Source organism: Oncorhynchus kisutch, linkage group LG6, assembly GCF_002021735.2.
Source record: "Oncorhynchus kisutch isolate 150728-3 linkage group LG6, Okis_V2, whole genome shotgun sequence".
In the NCBI taxonomy this organism is placed as follows: Eukaryota; Metazoa; Chordata; class Actinopteri; order Salmoniformes; family Salmonidae; genus Oncorhynchus; species Oncorhynchus kisutch.
In genome coordinates, this window is record NC_034179.2 from 18,129,174 (window position 1) to 18,143,966 (window position 14,793).

The 14,793-nt window shown below is 50.1% G+C and overlaps 1 protein-coding gene across 1 annotated transcript in view; it reads left to right on the forward strand.

Moving 5' to 3' along the window:
- Positions 1 to 14,793, forward strand: part of LOC109891717 (tetratricopeptide repeat protein 28) — a 129,632-nt gene that overhangs the window by 109,851 nt on the left and 4,988 nt on the right. The window contains 1 exon segment of the mRNA XM_031826327.1: positions 13,424 to 13,548. Within this exon segment, the coding sequence (XP_031682187.1) occupies positions 13,424 to 13,548 (125 nt within the window).

Genomic DNA, 14,793 nt, shown 5'->3' on the forward strand with positions numbered 1-14,793 from the left:
ACACACACACCCTTCTAACTGGGGGGTTAGTACACACACCCTTCTAACTGAGCGGGTTAGTACACACACCCTTCTAACTGGGCAGGTTAGTATACACAAACCACACCCTTCTAACTGGGCGGGTAGTACACACACACACCCTTCTAAATGGACAGGTTAGTACACACACCCTTTAACTGGGCGGGTTAGTACACACACACTTCTAACTGAGCGGGTTAGTACACACAACCCCTTCTAACTGGTCAGGTTAGTACACACACACACACCTTCTAACTGGCGGGTTAGTACACACACCCTTCTAACTGGGCGGGTTAGTACACACACCCTTCTAACTGGACAGGTTAGTACACACACACCCTTCTAACTGGGCGGGTTAGTACACACACACACCCTTCTAACTGGGCGGGTTAGACACACACACACCCTTCTAACTGGACAGGTTAGTACACACACACCCCTTCTAACTGGCGGGTTAGTACACACACACACCCTTCTAACTGGGGGGTTAGTACACACACACAACCCTTCTAACTGGGCGGGTTAGTACACACACACACCCTTCTACCTGGGGGGTTAGTACACACACAAACCCTTCTAACTGGGGGGTTAGTACACACACACACCCTTCTAACTGGGCGGGTTAGTACACACACCCTTCTAACTGGGCGGGTTAGTACACACACCTTCTAACTGGACAGGTTAGTACACACACACACCTTCTAACTGGGAGGGTTAGTACACACAACACCCTTCTAACTGGGGGTTAGTACAAACACCCTTCTAACTGGGTGGGTTAGTAACAACAACACACCCTTCTAACTGGGCGGGTAGTACACACACCCTTCTAACTGGGCGGGTTAGTACACACAACACACCTCTAACTGGGCGGGTTAGTACACACACCCTTCTAACTGGACAGGTTAGTACACACACACACCCCTTCTAACTGGTCGGGTTAGTAACACACACACCCTTCTAACTGAGCGGTTAGTACACAAACCCGTCTAACTGGGCAGGTTAGTTAGTACACACCACACCCTTCTAACTGGGCGGGTTAGTACACACACCCTTCTAAACGAGCGGGTAGTACACACACCCTTCTAACTGGCAGGTTAGTACACACACACACCCTTCTAACTGGGCGGGTTAGTACACACACACACCTTCTAACTGGACAGGTTAGTACACAACACCCTTCTAACTGGCGGGTAGTACACACACACACCCTTCTAACTGAGCGGGTTAGTACACACCCTTCTAACTGGGCAGGTTAGTACACACACACACACCTTCTAACTGGGCGGGTTAGTACACACACACACCCTTCTAACTGGGCGGGTTAGTACACACACCCTTTAAACTGGACAGGTTAGTACACACACACACCCTTCTAACTGGGCGGGTTAGTACACACACACACCCTTCTAACTGAGGGGTTAGTACACACACACACCCTTCTAACTGGACAGGTTAGTACACACACCCCTTCTAACTGGGCGGGTTAGTACACACACACCCTTCTAACTGGGGGGTTAGTACACACACACACCTTCTAACTGAGGGGTTAGTACACACACCACCCTTCTAACGAGCGGGTTAGTACACACACACCCTTCTAACTGGGCAGGTTAGTACACACACACACCCTTCTAACTGGGCGGGTTAGTACACACACACACCCTTCTAACTGGACAGGGTTAGTACACACACCCTCTAACTGGGCGGTTAGTACACACACACCCTTCTAACTGAGCGGGTTAGTACACACACCCTTCTAACTGGGCAGGTTAGTACACACACAACACTTCTAACTGGGGGGTAGTACACACACCCTTCTAACTGGACAGGTTAGTACACACACACACCCTTCTAACTGGGCGGGTTAGTACACACACCCTTCTAACTGGGCGGGTTAGTACACACACCCTTCTAACTGGACAGGTTAGTACACACACACACCCTTCTAACTGGGCGGGTTAGTACACACACACACCCTTCTAACTGAGTGGGTTAGTACACACACACACCCGTCTAACTGGACAGGTTAGTACACACACCCCGTCTAACTGGGCGGTTAGTACACACACACACCCTTCTAACTGGGCGGGTTAGTACACACACACACCTTCTAACTGAGCGGGTAGTACACCACAACCCCCTTTAACTGGGCGGGTTAGTACACACACAAACCTTCTAACTGGGCGGGTTAGTACACACACACACCCTTCTAACTGGGCGGGTTAGTACACACACCCTTCTAACTGGGCGGGTTAGTACACACACCCTTCTAACTGGGCTGGTTAGTACACACACACACCCTTCTAACTGGGCGGGTTAGTACACACCACACACCCTTCTAACTGGGCGGGTTAGTACACCACACCCTTCTAACTGGGTGGGTTAGTACACACACACACCCTTCTAACTGGGCGGGTTAGTACACACACCCTTCTAACTGGACGGTTAGTACACACACACGCCCTTCTAACTGGGCGGGTTAGTACACACACCCTTCTAATGGACAGGTTAGTACAACACACACCCCTTCTAACTGGACAGGTTAGTACACACACCTTCTAACTGGGCGGGGTTAGTACCACACACACACCCTTCTAACTGGGAGGGTTAGTACACACACACACCCTTCTAACTGGGCGGGTTAGTACACACACACACCCTTCTAACTGGGCGGGTTAGTACACACCCACACCCTTCTAACTGGACAGGTTAGTACACACACCCTTCTAACTGGGCGGGTTAGTACACACACCCTTCTAACTGGGCAGGTTAGTACACACACACACACCCTTCTAATTGGGCGGGTTAGTACACACACACACCCCTTTTAACTGGGCGGGTTAGTACACACACACACCCTTCTAACTGGGCGGGTTAGTACACACACCCTTCTAACTGGACAGGTTAGTACACACACACACACCCTTCTAACTGGGCAGGTTAGTACACACACACACACACCCTTCTAACTGAGCGGGTTAGTACACACACCCGTCTAACTGGACAGGTTAGTACACACACCCTTCTAACTGGACAGGTTAGTACACACACCCTTCTAACTGGACAGGTTAGTACACACTCCCTTCTAACTGGACAGGTTAGTACACACACCCTTCTAACTGAACAGGTTAGTACACACACCCTTCTAACTGGGCGGGTTAGTACACACACACACACCCTTCTAAACCGGGCGGGTTAGTACACACACACACACCCTTCTAACTGGGTAGGTTAGTACACACACCCTTCTAACTGGACAGGTTAGTACACACACACACCCTTCTAACTGGGCGGGTTAGTACACACACACACCCTTCTAACTGAGCGGGTTAGTACACACACCCGTCTAACTGGGCAGGTTAGTACACACACACACCCTTCTAACTGGGCGGGTTAGTACACACCACCTTCTAAACGAGCGGGTTAGTACACACACCCTTCTAACTGGGCAGGTTAGTACACACACACACCCTTCTAACTGGGCGGGTTAGTACACACACACACCCTTCTAACTGGACAGGTTAGTACACACACCCTTCTAACTGGGCGGGTTAGTACACACACACCTTTCTAACTGAGCGGGTTAGTACACACACCCTTCTAACTGGGCAGGTTAGTACACACACACACACCCTTCTAACTGGGTGGGTTAGTACACACACCCTTCTAACTGGGCGGGTTAGTACACACACCCTTCTAACTGGACAGGTTAGTACACACACACACCCTTCTAACTGGGCGGGTTAGTACACACACACACCCTTCTAACTGAGTGGGTTAGTACACACACACACCCGTCTAACTGGACAGGTTAGTACACACACCCCCGTCTAACTGGGCGGGTTAGTACACACCACACCCTTCTAACTGGGCGGGTTAATACACACACACACCCTTCTAACTGAGCGGGTTAGTACACACACACACCCTTTTAACTGGGCGGGTTAGTACACACACAAACCCTTCTAACTGGGCGGGTTAGTACACACACACACCCTTCTAACTGGGCGGGTTAGTACACACACCCTTCTAACTGGGCGGGTTAGTACACACACCCTTCTAACTGGACAGGTTAGTACACACACACACCCTTCTAACTGGGCGGGTTAGTACACACACACACCCTTCTAACTGGGCGGGTTAGTACACACACCCTTCTAACTGGGTGGGTTAGTACACACACACACCCTTCTAACTGGGCGGGTTAGTACACACACCCTTCTAACTGGACAGGTTAGTACACACACACGCCCTTCTAACTGGGCGGGTTAGTACACACACCCTTCTAACTGGACAGGTTAGTACACACACACGCCCTTCTAACTGGGCGGGTTAGTACACACACACACCCTTCTAACTGAGCGGGTTAGTACACACACCCGTCTAACTGGGCAGGTTAGTACACACACACACCCTTCTAACTGGGCAGGTTAGTACACACACACACCCTTCTAACTGAGCGGGTTAGTACACACACCCTTCTAACTGGGCAGGTTAGTACACACACACACACCCTTCTAACTGGGCGGGTTAGTACACACACCCTTCTAACTGGGCGGGTTAGTACACACACCCTTCTAACTGGACAGGTTAGTACACACACACACCCTTCTAACTGGGCGGGTTAGTACACACACACCCTTCTAACTGAGTGGGTTAGTACACACACACACCCGTCTAACTGGACAGGTTAGTACACACACCCCCGTCTAACTGGGCGGGTTAGTACACACACACACCCTTCTAACTGGGCGGGTTAATACACACACACACCCTTCTAACTGAGCGGGTTAGTACACACACACACCCTTTTAACTGGGCGGGTTAGTACACACACACACCCTTCTAACTGGGCGGGTTAGTACACACACACACCCTTCTAACTGGGCGGGTTAGTACACACACCCTTCTAACTGGGTGGGTTAGTACACACACACACCCTTCTAACTGGGCGGGTTAGTACACACACCCTTCTAACTGGACAGGTTAGTACACACACACGCCCTTCTAACTGGGCGGGTTAGTACACACACCCTTCTAACTGGACAGGTTAGTACACACACACACCCTTCTAACTGGGCGGGTTAGTACACACACACACCCTTCTAACTGGGCGGGTTAGTACACACACCCTTCTAACTGGGTGGGTTAGTACACACACACACCCTTCTAACTGGGCGGGTTAGTACACACACCCTTCTAACTGGACAGGTTAGTACACACACACGCCCTTCTAACTGGGCGGGTTAGTACACACACCCTTCTAACTGGACAGGTTAGTACACACACACACACCCTTCTAACTGGGCGGGTTAGTACACACACACACCCTTCTAACTGAGCGGGTTAGTACACACACCCGTCTAACTGGGCAGGTTAGTACACACACACACCCTTCTAACTGGGCGGGTTAGTACACACACCCTTCTAAACGAGCGCGTTAGTACACACACCCTTCTAACTGGGCAGGTTAGTACACACACACACCCTTCTAACTGGGCGGGTTAGTACACACACACACCCTTCTAACTGGACAGGTTAGTACACACACCCTTCTAACTGGGCGGGTTAGTACACACACACCCTTCTAACTGAGCGGGTTAGTACACACACCCTTCTAACTGGGCAGGTTAGTACACACACACACACCCTTCTAACTGGGCGGGTTAGTACACACACCCTTCTAACTGGGCGGGTTAGTACACACACCCTTCTAACTGGACAGGTTAGTACACACACACACCCTTCTAACTGGGCGGGTTAGTACACACACACACCCTTCTAACTGAGTGGGTTAGTACACACACACACCCGTCTAACTGGACAGGTTAGTACACACACCCCCGTCTAACTGGGCGGGTTAGTACACACACACACCCTTCTAACTGGGCGGGTTAATACACACACACACCCTTCTAACTGAGCGGGTTAGTACACACACACACCCTTTTAACTGGGCGGGTTAGTACACACACAAACCCTTCTAACTGGGCGGGTTAGTACACACACACACCCTTCTAACTGGGCGGGTTAGTACACACACCCTTCTAACTGGGTGGGTTAGTACACACACCCTTCTAACTGGGCTGGTTAGTACACACACACACCCTTCTAACTGGGCGGGTTAGTACACACACACACCCTTCTAACTGGGCGGGTTAGTACACACACCCTTCTAACTGGGTGGGTTAGTACACACACACACCCTTCTAACTGGGCGGGTTAGTACACACACCCTTCTAACTGGACAGGTTAGTACACACACACGCCCTTCTAACTGGGCGGGTTAGTACACACACCCTTCTAACTGGACAGGTTAGTACACACACACACCCTTCTAACTGGACAGGTTAGTACACACACCCTTCTAACTGGGCGGGTTAGTACACACACACACCCTTCTAACTGTGAGGGTTAGTACACACACACACCCTTCTAACTGGGCGGGTTAGTACACACACACACCCTTCTAACTGGGCGGGTTAGTACACACACACACCCTTCTAACTGGGCGGGTTAGTACACACACACACCCTTCTAACTGGACAGGTTAGTACACACACCCTTCTAACTGGGCGGGTTAGTACACACACCCTTCTAACTGGGCAGGTTAGTACACACACACACACCCTTCTAATTGGGCGGGTTAGTACACACACACACCCTTTTAACTGGGCGGGTTAGTACACACACACACCCTTCTAACTGGGCGGGTTAGTACACACACCCTTCTAACTGGACAGGTTAGTACACACACACACACCCTTCTAACTGGGCAGGTTAGTACACACACACACACACCCTTCTAACTGAGCGGGTTAGTACACACACCCGTCTAACTGGACAGGTTAGTACACACACCCTTCTAACTGGACAGGTTAGTACACACACCCTTCTAACTGGACAGGTTAGTACACACTCCCTTCTAACTGGACAGGTTAGTACACACACCCTTCTAACTGAACAGGTTAGTACACACACCCTTCTAACTGGGCGGGTTAGTACACACACACACACCCTTCTAACCGGGCGGGTTAGTACACACACACACACCCTTCTAACTGGGTAGGTTAGTACACACACCCTTCTAACTGGACAGGTTAGTACACACACACACCCTTCTAACTGGGCGGGTTAGTACACACACACACCCTTCTAACTGAGCGGGTTAGTACACACACCCGTCTAACTGGGCAGGTTAGTACACACACACACCCTTCTAACTGGGCGGGTTAGTACACACACCCTTCTAAACGAGCGGGTTAGTACACACACCCTTCTAACTGGGCAGGTTAGTACACACACACACCCTTCTAACTGGGCGGGTTAGTACACACACACACCCTTCTAACTGGACAGGTTAGTACACACACCCTTCTAACTGGGCGGGTTAGTACACACACACCTTTCTAACTGAGCGGGTTAGTACACACACCCTTCTAACTGGGCAGGTTAGTACACACACACACACCCTTCTAACTGGGCGGGTTAGTACACACACCCTTCTAACTGGGCGGGTTAGTACACACACCCTTCTAACTGGACAGGTTAGTACACACACACACCCTTCTAACTGGGCGGGTTAGTACACACACACACCCTTCTAACTGAGTGGGTTAGTACACACACACACCCGTCTAACTGGACAGGTTAGTACACACACCCCCGTCTAACTGGGCGGGTTAGTACACACACACACCCTTCTAACTGGGCGGGTTAATACACACACACACCCTTCTAACTGAGCGGGTTAGTACACACACACACCCTTTTAACTGGGCGGGTTAGTACACACACAAACCCTTCTAACTGGGCGGGTTAGTACACACACCCTTCTAACTGGGCGGGTTAGTACACACACCCTTCTAACTGGACAGGTTAGTACACACACACACCCTTCTAACTGGGCGGGTTAGTACACACACACACCCTTCTAACTGGGCGGGTTAGTACACACACCCTTCTAACTGGGTGGGTTAGTACACACACACACCCTTCTAACTGGGCGGGTTAGTACACACACCCTTCTAACTGGACAGGTTAGTACACACACACGCCCTTCTAACTGGGCGGGTTAGTACACACACCCTTCTAACTGGACAGGTTAGTACACACACACGCCCTTCTAACTGGGCGGGTTAGTACACACACACACCCTTCTAACTGAGCGGGTTAGTACACACACCCGTCTAACTGGGCAGGTTAGTACACACACACACCCTTCTAACTGGGCGGGTTAGTACACACACCCTTCTAAACGAGCGGGTTAGTACACACACCCTTCTAACTGGGCAGGTTAGTACACACACACACCCTTCTAACTGGGCGGGTTAGTACACACACACACCCTTCTAACTGGACAGGTTAGTACACACACCCTTCTAACTGGGCGGGTTAGTACACACACACCCTTCTAACTGAGCGGGTTAGTACACACACCCTTCTAACTGGGCAGGTTAGTACACACACACACACCCTTCTAACTGGGCGGGTTAGTACACACACCCTTCTAACTGGGCGGGTTAGTACACACACCCTTCTAACTGGACAGGTTAGTACACACACACACCCTTCTAACTGGGCGGGTTAGTGTACACACATCCTTCTAACTGAGTGGGTTAGTACACACACACACCCGTCTAACTGGACAGGTTAGTACACACACCCCCGTCTAACTGGGCGGGTTAGTACACACACACACCCTTCTAACTGGGCGGGTTAATACACACACACACCCTTCTAACTGAGCGGGTTAGTACACACACACACCCTTTTAACTGGGCGGGTTAGTACACACACAAACCCTTCTAACTGGGCGGGTTAGTACACACACACACCCTTCTAACTGGGCGGGTTAGTACACACACCCTTCTAACTGGGCGGGTTAGTACACACACCCTTCTAACTGGGCGGGTTAGTACACACACCCTTCTAACTGGACAGGTTAGTACACACACACACACCCTTCTAACTGGGCGGGTTAGTACACACACACACCCTTCTAACTGGGCGGGTTAGTACACACACCCTTCTAACTGGGCGGGTTAGTACACACACCCTTCTAACTGGGCGGGTTAGTACACACACCCTTCTAACTGGACAGGTTAGTACACACACACACCCTTCTAACTGGGCGGGTTAGTACACACACACACCCTTCTAACTGGGCGGGTTAGTACACACACCCTTCTAACTGGGTGGGTTAGTACACACACACACCCTTCTAACTGGGCGGGTTAGTACACACACCCTTCTAACTGGACAGGTTAGTACACACACACGCCCTTCTAACTGGGCGGGTTAGTACACACACCCTTCTAACTGGACAGGTTAGTACACACACACGCCCTTCTAACTGGGCGGGTTAGTACACACACACACCCTTCTAACTGAGCGGGTTAGTACACACACCCGTCTAACTGGGCAGGTTAGTACACACACACACCCTTCTAACTGGGCGGGTTAGTACACACACCCTTCTAAACGAGCGGGTTAGTACACACACCCTTCTAACTGGGCAGGTTAGTACACACACACACCCTTCTAACTGGGCGGGTTAGTACACACACACACCCTTCTAACTGGACAGGTTAGTACACACACCCTTCTAACTGGGCGGGTTAGTACACACACACCCTTCTAACTGAGCGGGTTAGTACACACACCCTTCTAACTGGGCAGGTTAGTACACACACACACACCCTTCTAACTGGGCGGGTTAGTACACACACCCTTCTAACTGGGCGGGTTAGTACACACACCCTTCTAACTGGACAGGTTAGTACACACACACACCCTTCTAACTGGGCGGGTTAGTACACACACACCCTTCTAACTGAGTGGGTTAGTACACACACACACCCGTCTAACTGGACAGGTTAGTACACACACCCCCGTCTAACTGGGCGGGTTAGTACACACACACACCCTTCTAACTGGGCGGGTTAATACACACACACACCCTTCTAACTGAGCGGGTTAGTACACACACACACCCTTTTAACTGGGCGGGTTAGTACACACACAAACCCTTCTAACTGGGCGGGTTAGTACACACACACACCCTTCTAACTGGGCGGGTTAGTACACACACCCTTCTAACTGGGCGGGTTAGTACACACACCCTTCTAACTGGACAGGTTAGTACACACACACCCCCTTCTAACTGGGCGGGTTAGTACACACACACACCCTTCTAACTGGGCGGGTTAGTACACACACCCTTCTAACTGGGTGGGTTAGTACACACACACACCCTTCTAACTGGGCGGGTTAGTACACACACCCTTCTAACTGGACAGGTTAGTACACACACACGCCCTTCTAACTGGGCGGGTTAGTACACACACCCTTCTAACTGGACAGGTTAGTACACACACACACCCTTCTAACTGGACAGGTTAGTACACACACCCTTCTAACTGGGCGGGTTAGTACACACACACACCCTTCTAACTGGGAGGGTTAGTACACACACACACCCTTCTAACTGGGCGGGTTAGTACACACACACACCCTTCTAACTGGGCGGGTTAGTACACACACACACCCTTCTAACTGGACAGGTTAGTACACACACCCTTCTAACTGGGCGGGTTAGTACACACACCCTTCTAACTGGGCAGGTTAGTACACACACACACCCTTTTAACTGGGCGGGTTAGTACACACACACACCCTTCTAACTGGGCGGGTTAGTACACACACCCTTCTAACTGGACAGGTTAGTACACACACACACACCCTTCTAACTGGGCGGGTTAGTACACACACACACACCCTTCTAACTGAGTGGGTTAGTACACACACACACACACACCCGTCTAACTGGACAGGTTAGTACACACACACACCCGTCTAACTGGGCGGGTTAGTACACACACACACCCTTCTAACTGGGCGGGTTAATACACACACACACCCTTCTAACTGAGCGGGTTAGTACACACACACCCTTTTAACTGGGCGGGTTAGTACACACACACACCCTTCTAACTGGGCGGGTTAGTACACACACACACCCTTCTAACTGGGCGGGTTAGTACACACACCCTTCTAACTGGGCGGGTTAGTACACACACACACCCTTCTAACTGGGCGGGTTAGTACACACACCCTTCTAACTGGACAGGTTAGTACACACACACACCCTTCTAACTGGGCGGGTTAGTACACACACCCTTCTAACTGGACAGGTTAGTACACACACACACCCTTCTAACTGGGCAGGTTAGTACACACACACACCCTTCTAACTGGACAGGTTAGTACACACACCCTTCTAACTGGGCGGGTTAGTACACACACACCCTTCTAACTGAGCGGGTTAGTACACACACCCTTCTAACTGGGCAGGTTAGTACACACACACACACCCTTCTAACTGGGCGGGTTAGTACACACACACACCCTTTTAACTGGGTGGGTTAGTACACACACACACCCTTCTAACTGGGCGGGTTAGTACACACACCCTTCTAACTGGACAGGTTAGTACACACACACACCCTTCTAACTGGGCGGGTTAGTACACACACACACCCTTCTAACTGAGTGGGTTAGTACACACACACACCCGTCTAACTGGACAGGTTAGTACACACACCCCCGTCTAACTGGGCGGGTTAGTACACACACACACCCTTCTAACTGGGCGGGTTAATACACACACACACCCTTCTAACTGAGCGGGTTAGTACACACACACACCCTTTTAACTGGGCAGGTTAGTACACACACAAACCCTTCTAACTGGGCGGGTTAGTACACACACCCTTCTAACTGGGCGGGTTAGTACACACACCCTTCTAACTGGGCGGGTTAGTACACACACCCTTCTAACTGGACAGGTTAGTACACACACACACACCCTTCTAACTGGGCGGGTTAGTACACACACACACCCTTCTAACTGGGCGGGTTAGTACACACACCCTTCTAACTGGGTGGGTTAGTACACACACACACACCCTTCTAACTGGGCGGGTTAGTACACACACCCTTCTAACTGGACAGGTTAGTACACACACACGCCCTTCTAACTGGGCGGGTTAGTACACACACCCTTCTAACTGGACAGGTTAGTACACACACACACCCTTCTAACTGGACAGGTTAGTACACACACCCTTCTAACTGGGCGGGTTAGTACACACACACACCCTTCTAACTGGGAGGGTTAGTACACACACACACCCTTCTAACTGGGCGGGTTAGTACACACACACACCCTTCTAACTGGGCGGGTTAGTACACACACACACCCTTCTAACTGGACAGGTTAGTACACACACCCTTCTAACTGGGCGGGTTAGTACACACACACCCTTCTAACTGAGCGGGTTAGTACACACACCCTTCTAACTGGGCAGGTTAGTACACACACACACACCCTTCTAATTGGGCGGGTTAGTACACACACACACCCTTTTAACTGGGCGGGTTAGTACACACACACACCCTTCTAACTGGGCGGGTTAGTACACACACCCTTCTAACTGGACAGGTTAGTACACACACACACACCCTTCTAACTGGGCGGGTTAGTACACACACACACACCCTTCTAACTGAGTGGGTTAGTACACACACACACACCCGTCTAACTGGACAGGTTAGGACACACACACACCCGTCTAACTGGGCGGGTTAGTACACACACACACCCTTCTAACTGGGCGGGTTAATACACACACACACCCTTCTAACTGAGCGGGTTAGTACACACACACCCTTTTAACTGGGCGGGTTAGTACACACACACCCTTCTAACTGGGCGGGTTAGTACACACACACACCCTTCTAACTGGGCGGGTTAGTACACACACCCTTCTAACTGGGCGGGTTAGTACACACACACACCCTTCTAACTGGGCGGGTTAGTACACACACCCTTCTAACTGGGCGGGTTAGTACACACACCCTTCTAACTGGACAGGTTAGTACACACACACACCCTTCTAACTGGGCGGGTTAGTACACACACCCTTCTAACTGGACAGGTTAGTACACACACACACCCTTCTAACTGGGCGGGTTAGTACACACACACACACCCTTCTAACTGGGCAGGTTAGTACACACACACACACCCTTCTAACTGGGCGGGTTAGTACACACACACACCCGTCTAACTGGACAGGTTAGTACACACACACATCCGTCTAACTGGGCGGGTTAGTACACACACACACACCCTTCTAACTGGACAGGTTAGTACACACACACACCCATCTAACTGGACAGGTTAGTACACACACACACACCCTTCTAACTGGACAGGTTAGTATGGTATACACACATACACGCATGATCACACATTACATCAGCTGATGTAAAAAGGGCTTTATAAATACATTTGATTGATTTATTAACATGATTCACTCCTCTTCCTGTTTTCTCTCAGGCTTCATGTTGATTGGCTGTGATGTGAAGCTGAACAGTCCCTCGTCTCTGATTGGCCAGGCCCTGGCAGAGATCCTCCAATATCCTGAGAGAGCTAGAGATGCCCTGAGAGTTCTACTGCACCTGGTAACAAACATGCACAACATCACCTGGTCACAAACATGTACAACATCACCTGGTCACAAACATGCACAACATCACCTGGTAACAAACATGCACAACATCACCTGGTAACAAACATACACAACATCACCTGGTCACAAACATGCACAACATCACCTGGTCACAAACATGCACAACATCACCTGGTAACAAACATGCACAACATCACCTGGTCACAAACATGCACAACATCACCTGGTCACAAACATGCACAACATCACCTGGTAACAAACATGCACAACATCACCTGGTCACAAACATGCACAACATCACCTGGTAACAAACATGCACAACATCACCTGGTCACAAACATGCACAACATCACCTGGTCACAAACATGCACAACATCACCTGGTCACAAACATGTACAACATCACCTGGTCACAAACATGCACAACATCACCTGGTAACAAACATGCACAACATCACCTGGTAACAAACATACACAACATCACCTGGTCACAAACATGCACAACATCACCTGGTCACAAACATGCACAACATCACCTGGTCACAAACATGCACAACATCACCTGGTCACAAACATGCACAACATCACCTGGTCACAAACATGCACAACATCACCTGGTAACAAACATGCACAACATCACCTGGTCACAAACATGCACAACATCACCTGGTAACAAACATGCACAACATCACCTGGTCACAAACATGCACAACATCACCTGGTCACAAACATGCACAACATCACCTGGTCACAAACATGCACAACATCACCTGGTAACAAACATGCACAACATCACCTGGTAACAAACATACACAACATCACCTGGTAACAAACATGCACAACATCACCTGGTAACAAACATACACAACATCACCTGGTCACAAACATGCACAACATCACCTGGTAACAAACATGCACAACATCACCTGGTAACAAACATGCACAACATCACCTGGTCACAAACATGCACAACATCACCTGGTCACAAACATGCACAACATCACCTGGTAACAAACATGCACAACATCACCTGGTAACAAACATATACAACATCACCTGGTCACAAACATGCACAACAACACCTGGTCACAAACATGCACAACATCATCTGGTCACAAACATGCACAACATCACCTGGTAACAAACATACACAACATCACCTGGTAACAAACATGCACAACATCACCTGGTCACACAACATGCACAACATCACCTGGTAACAAACATGCACAACATCA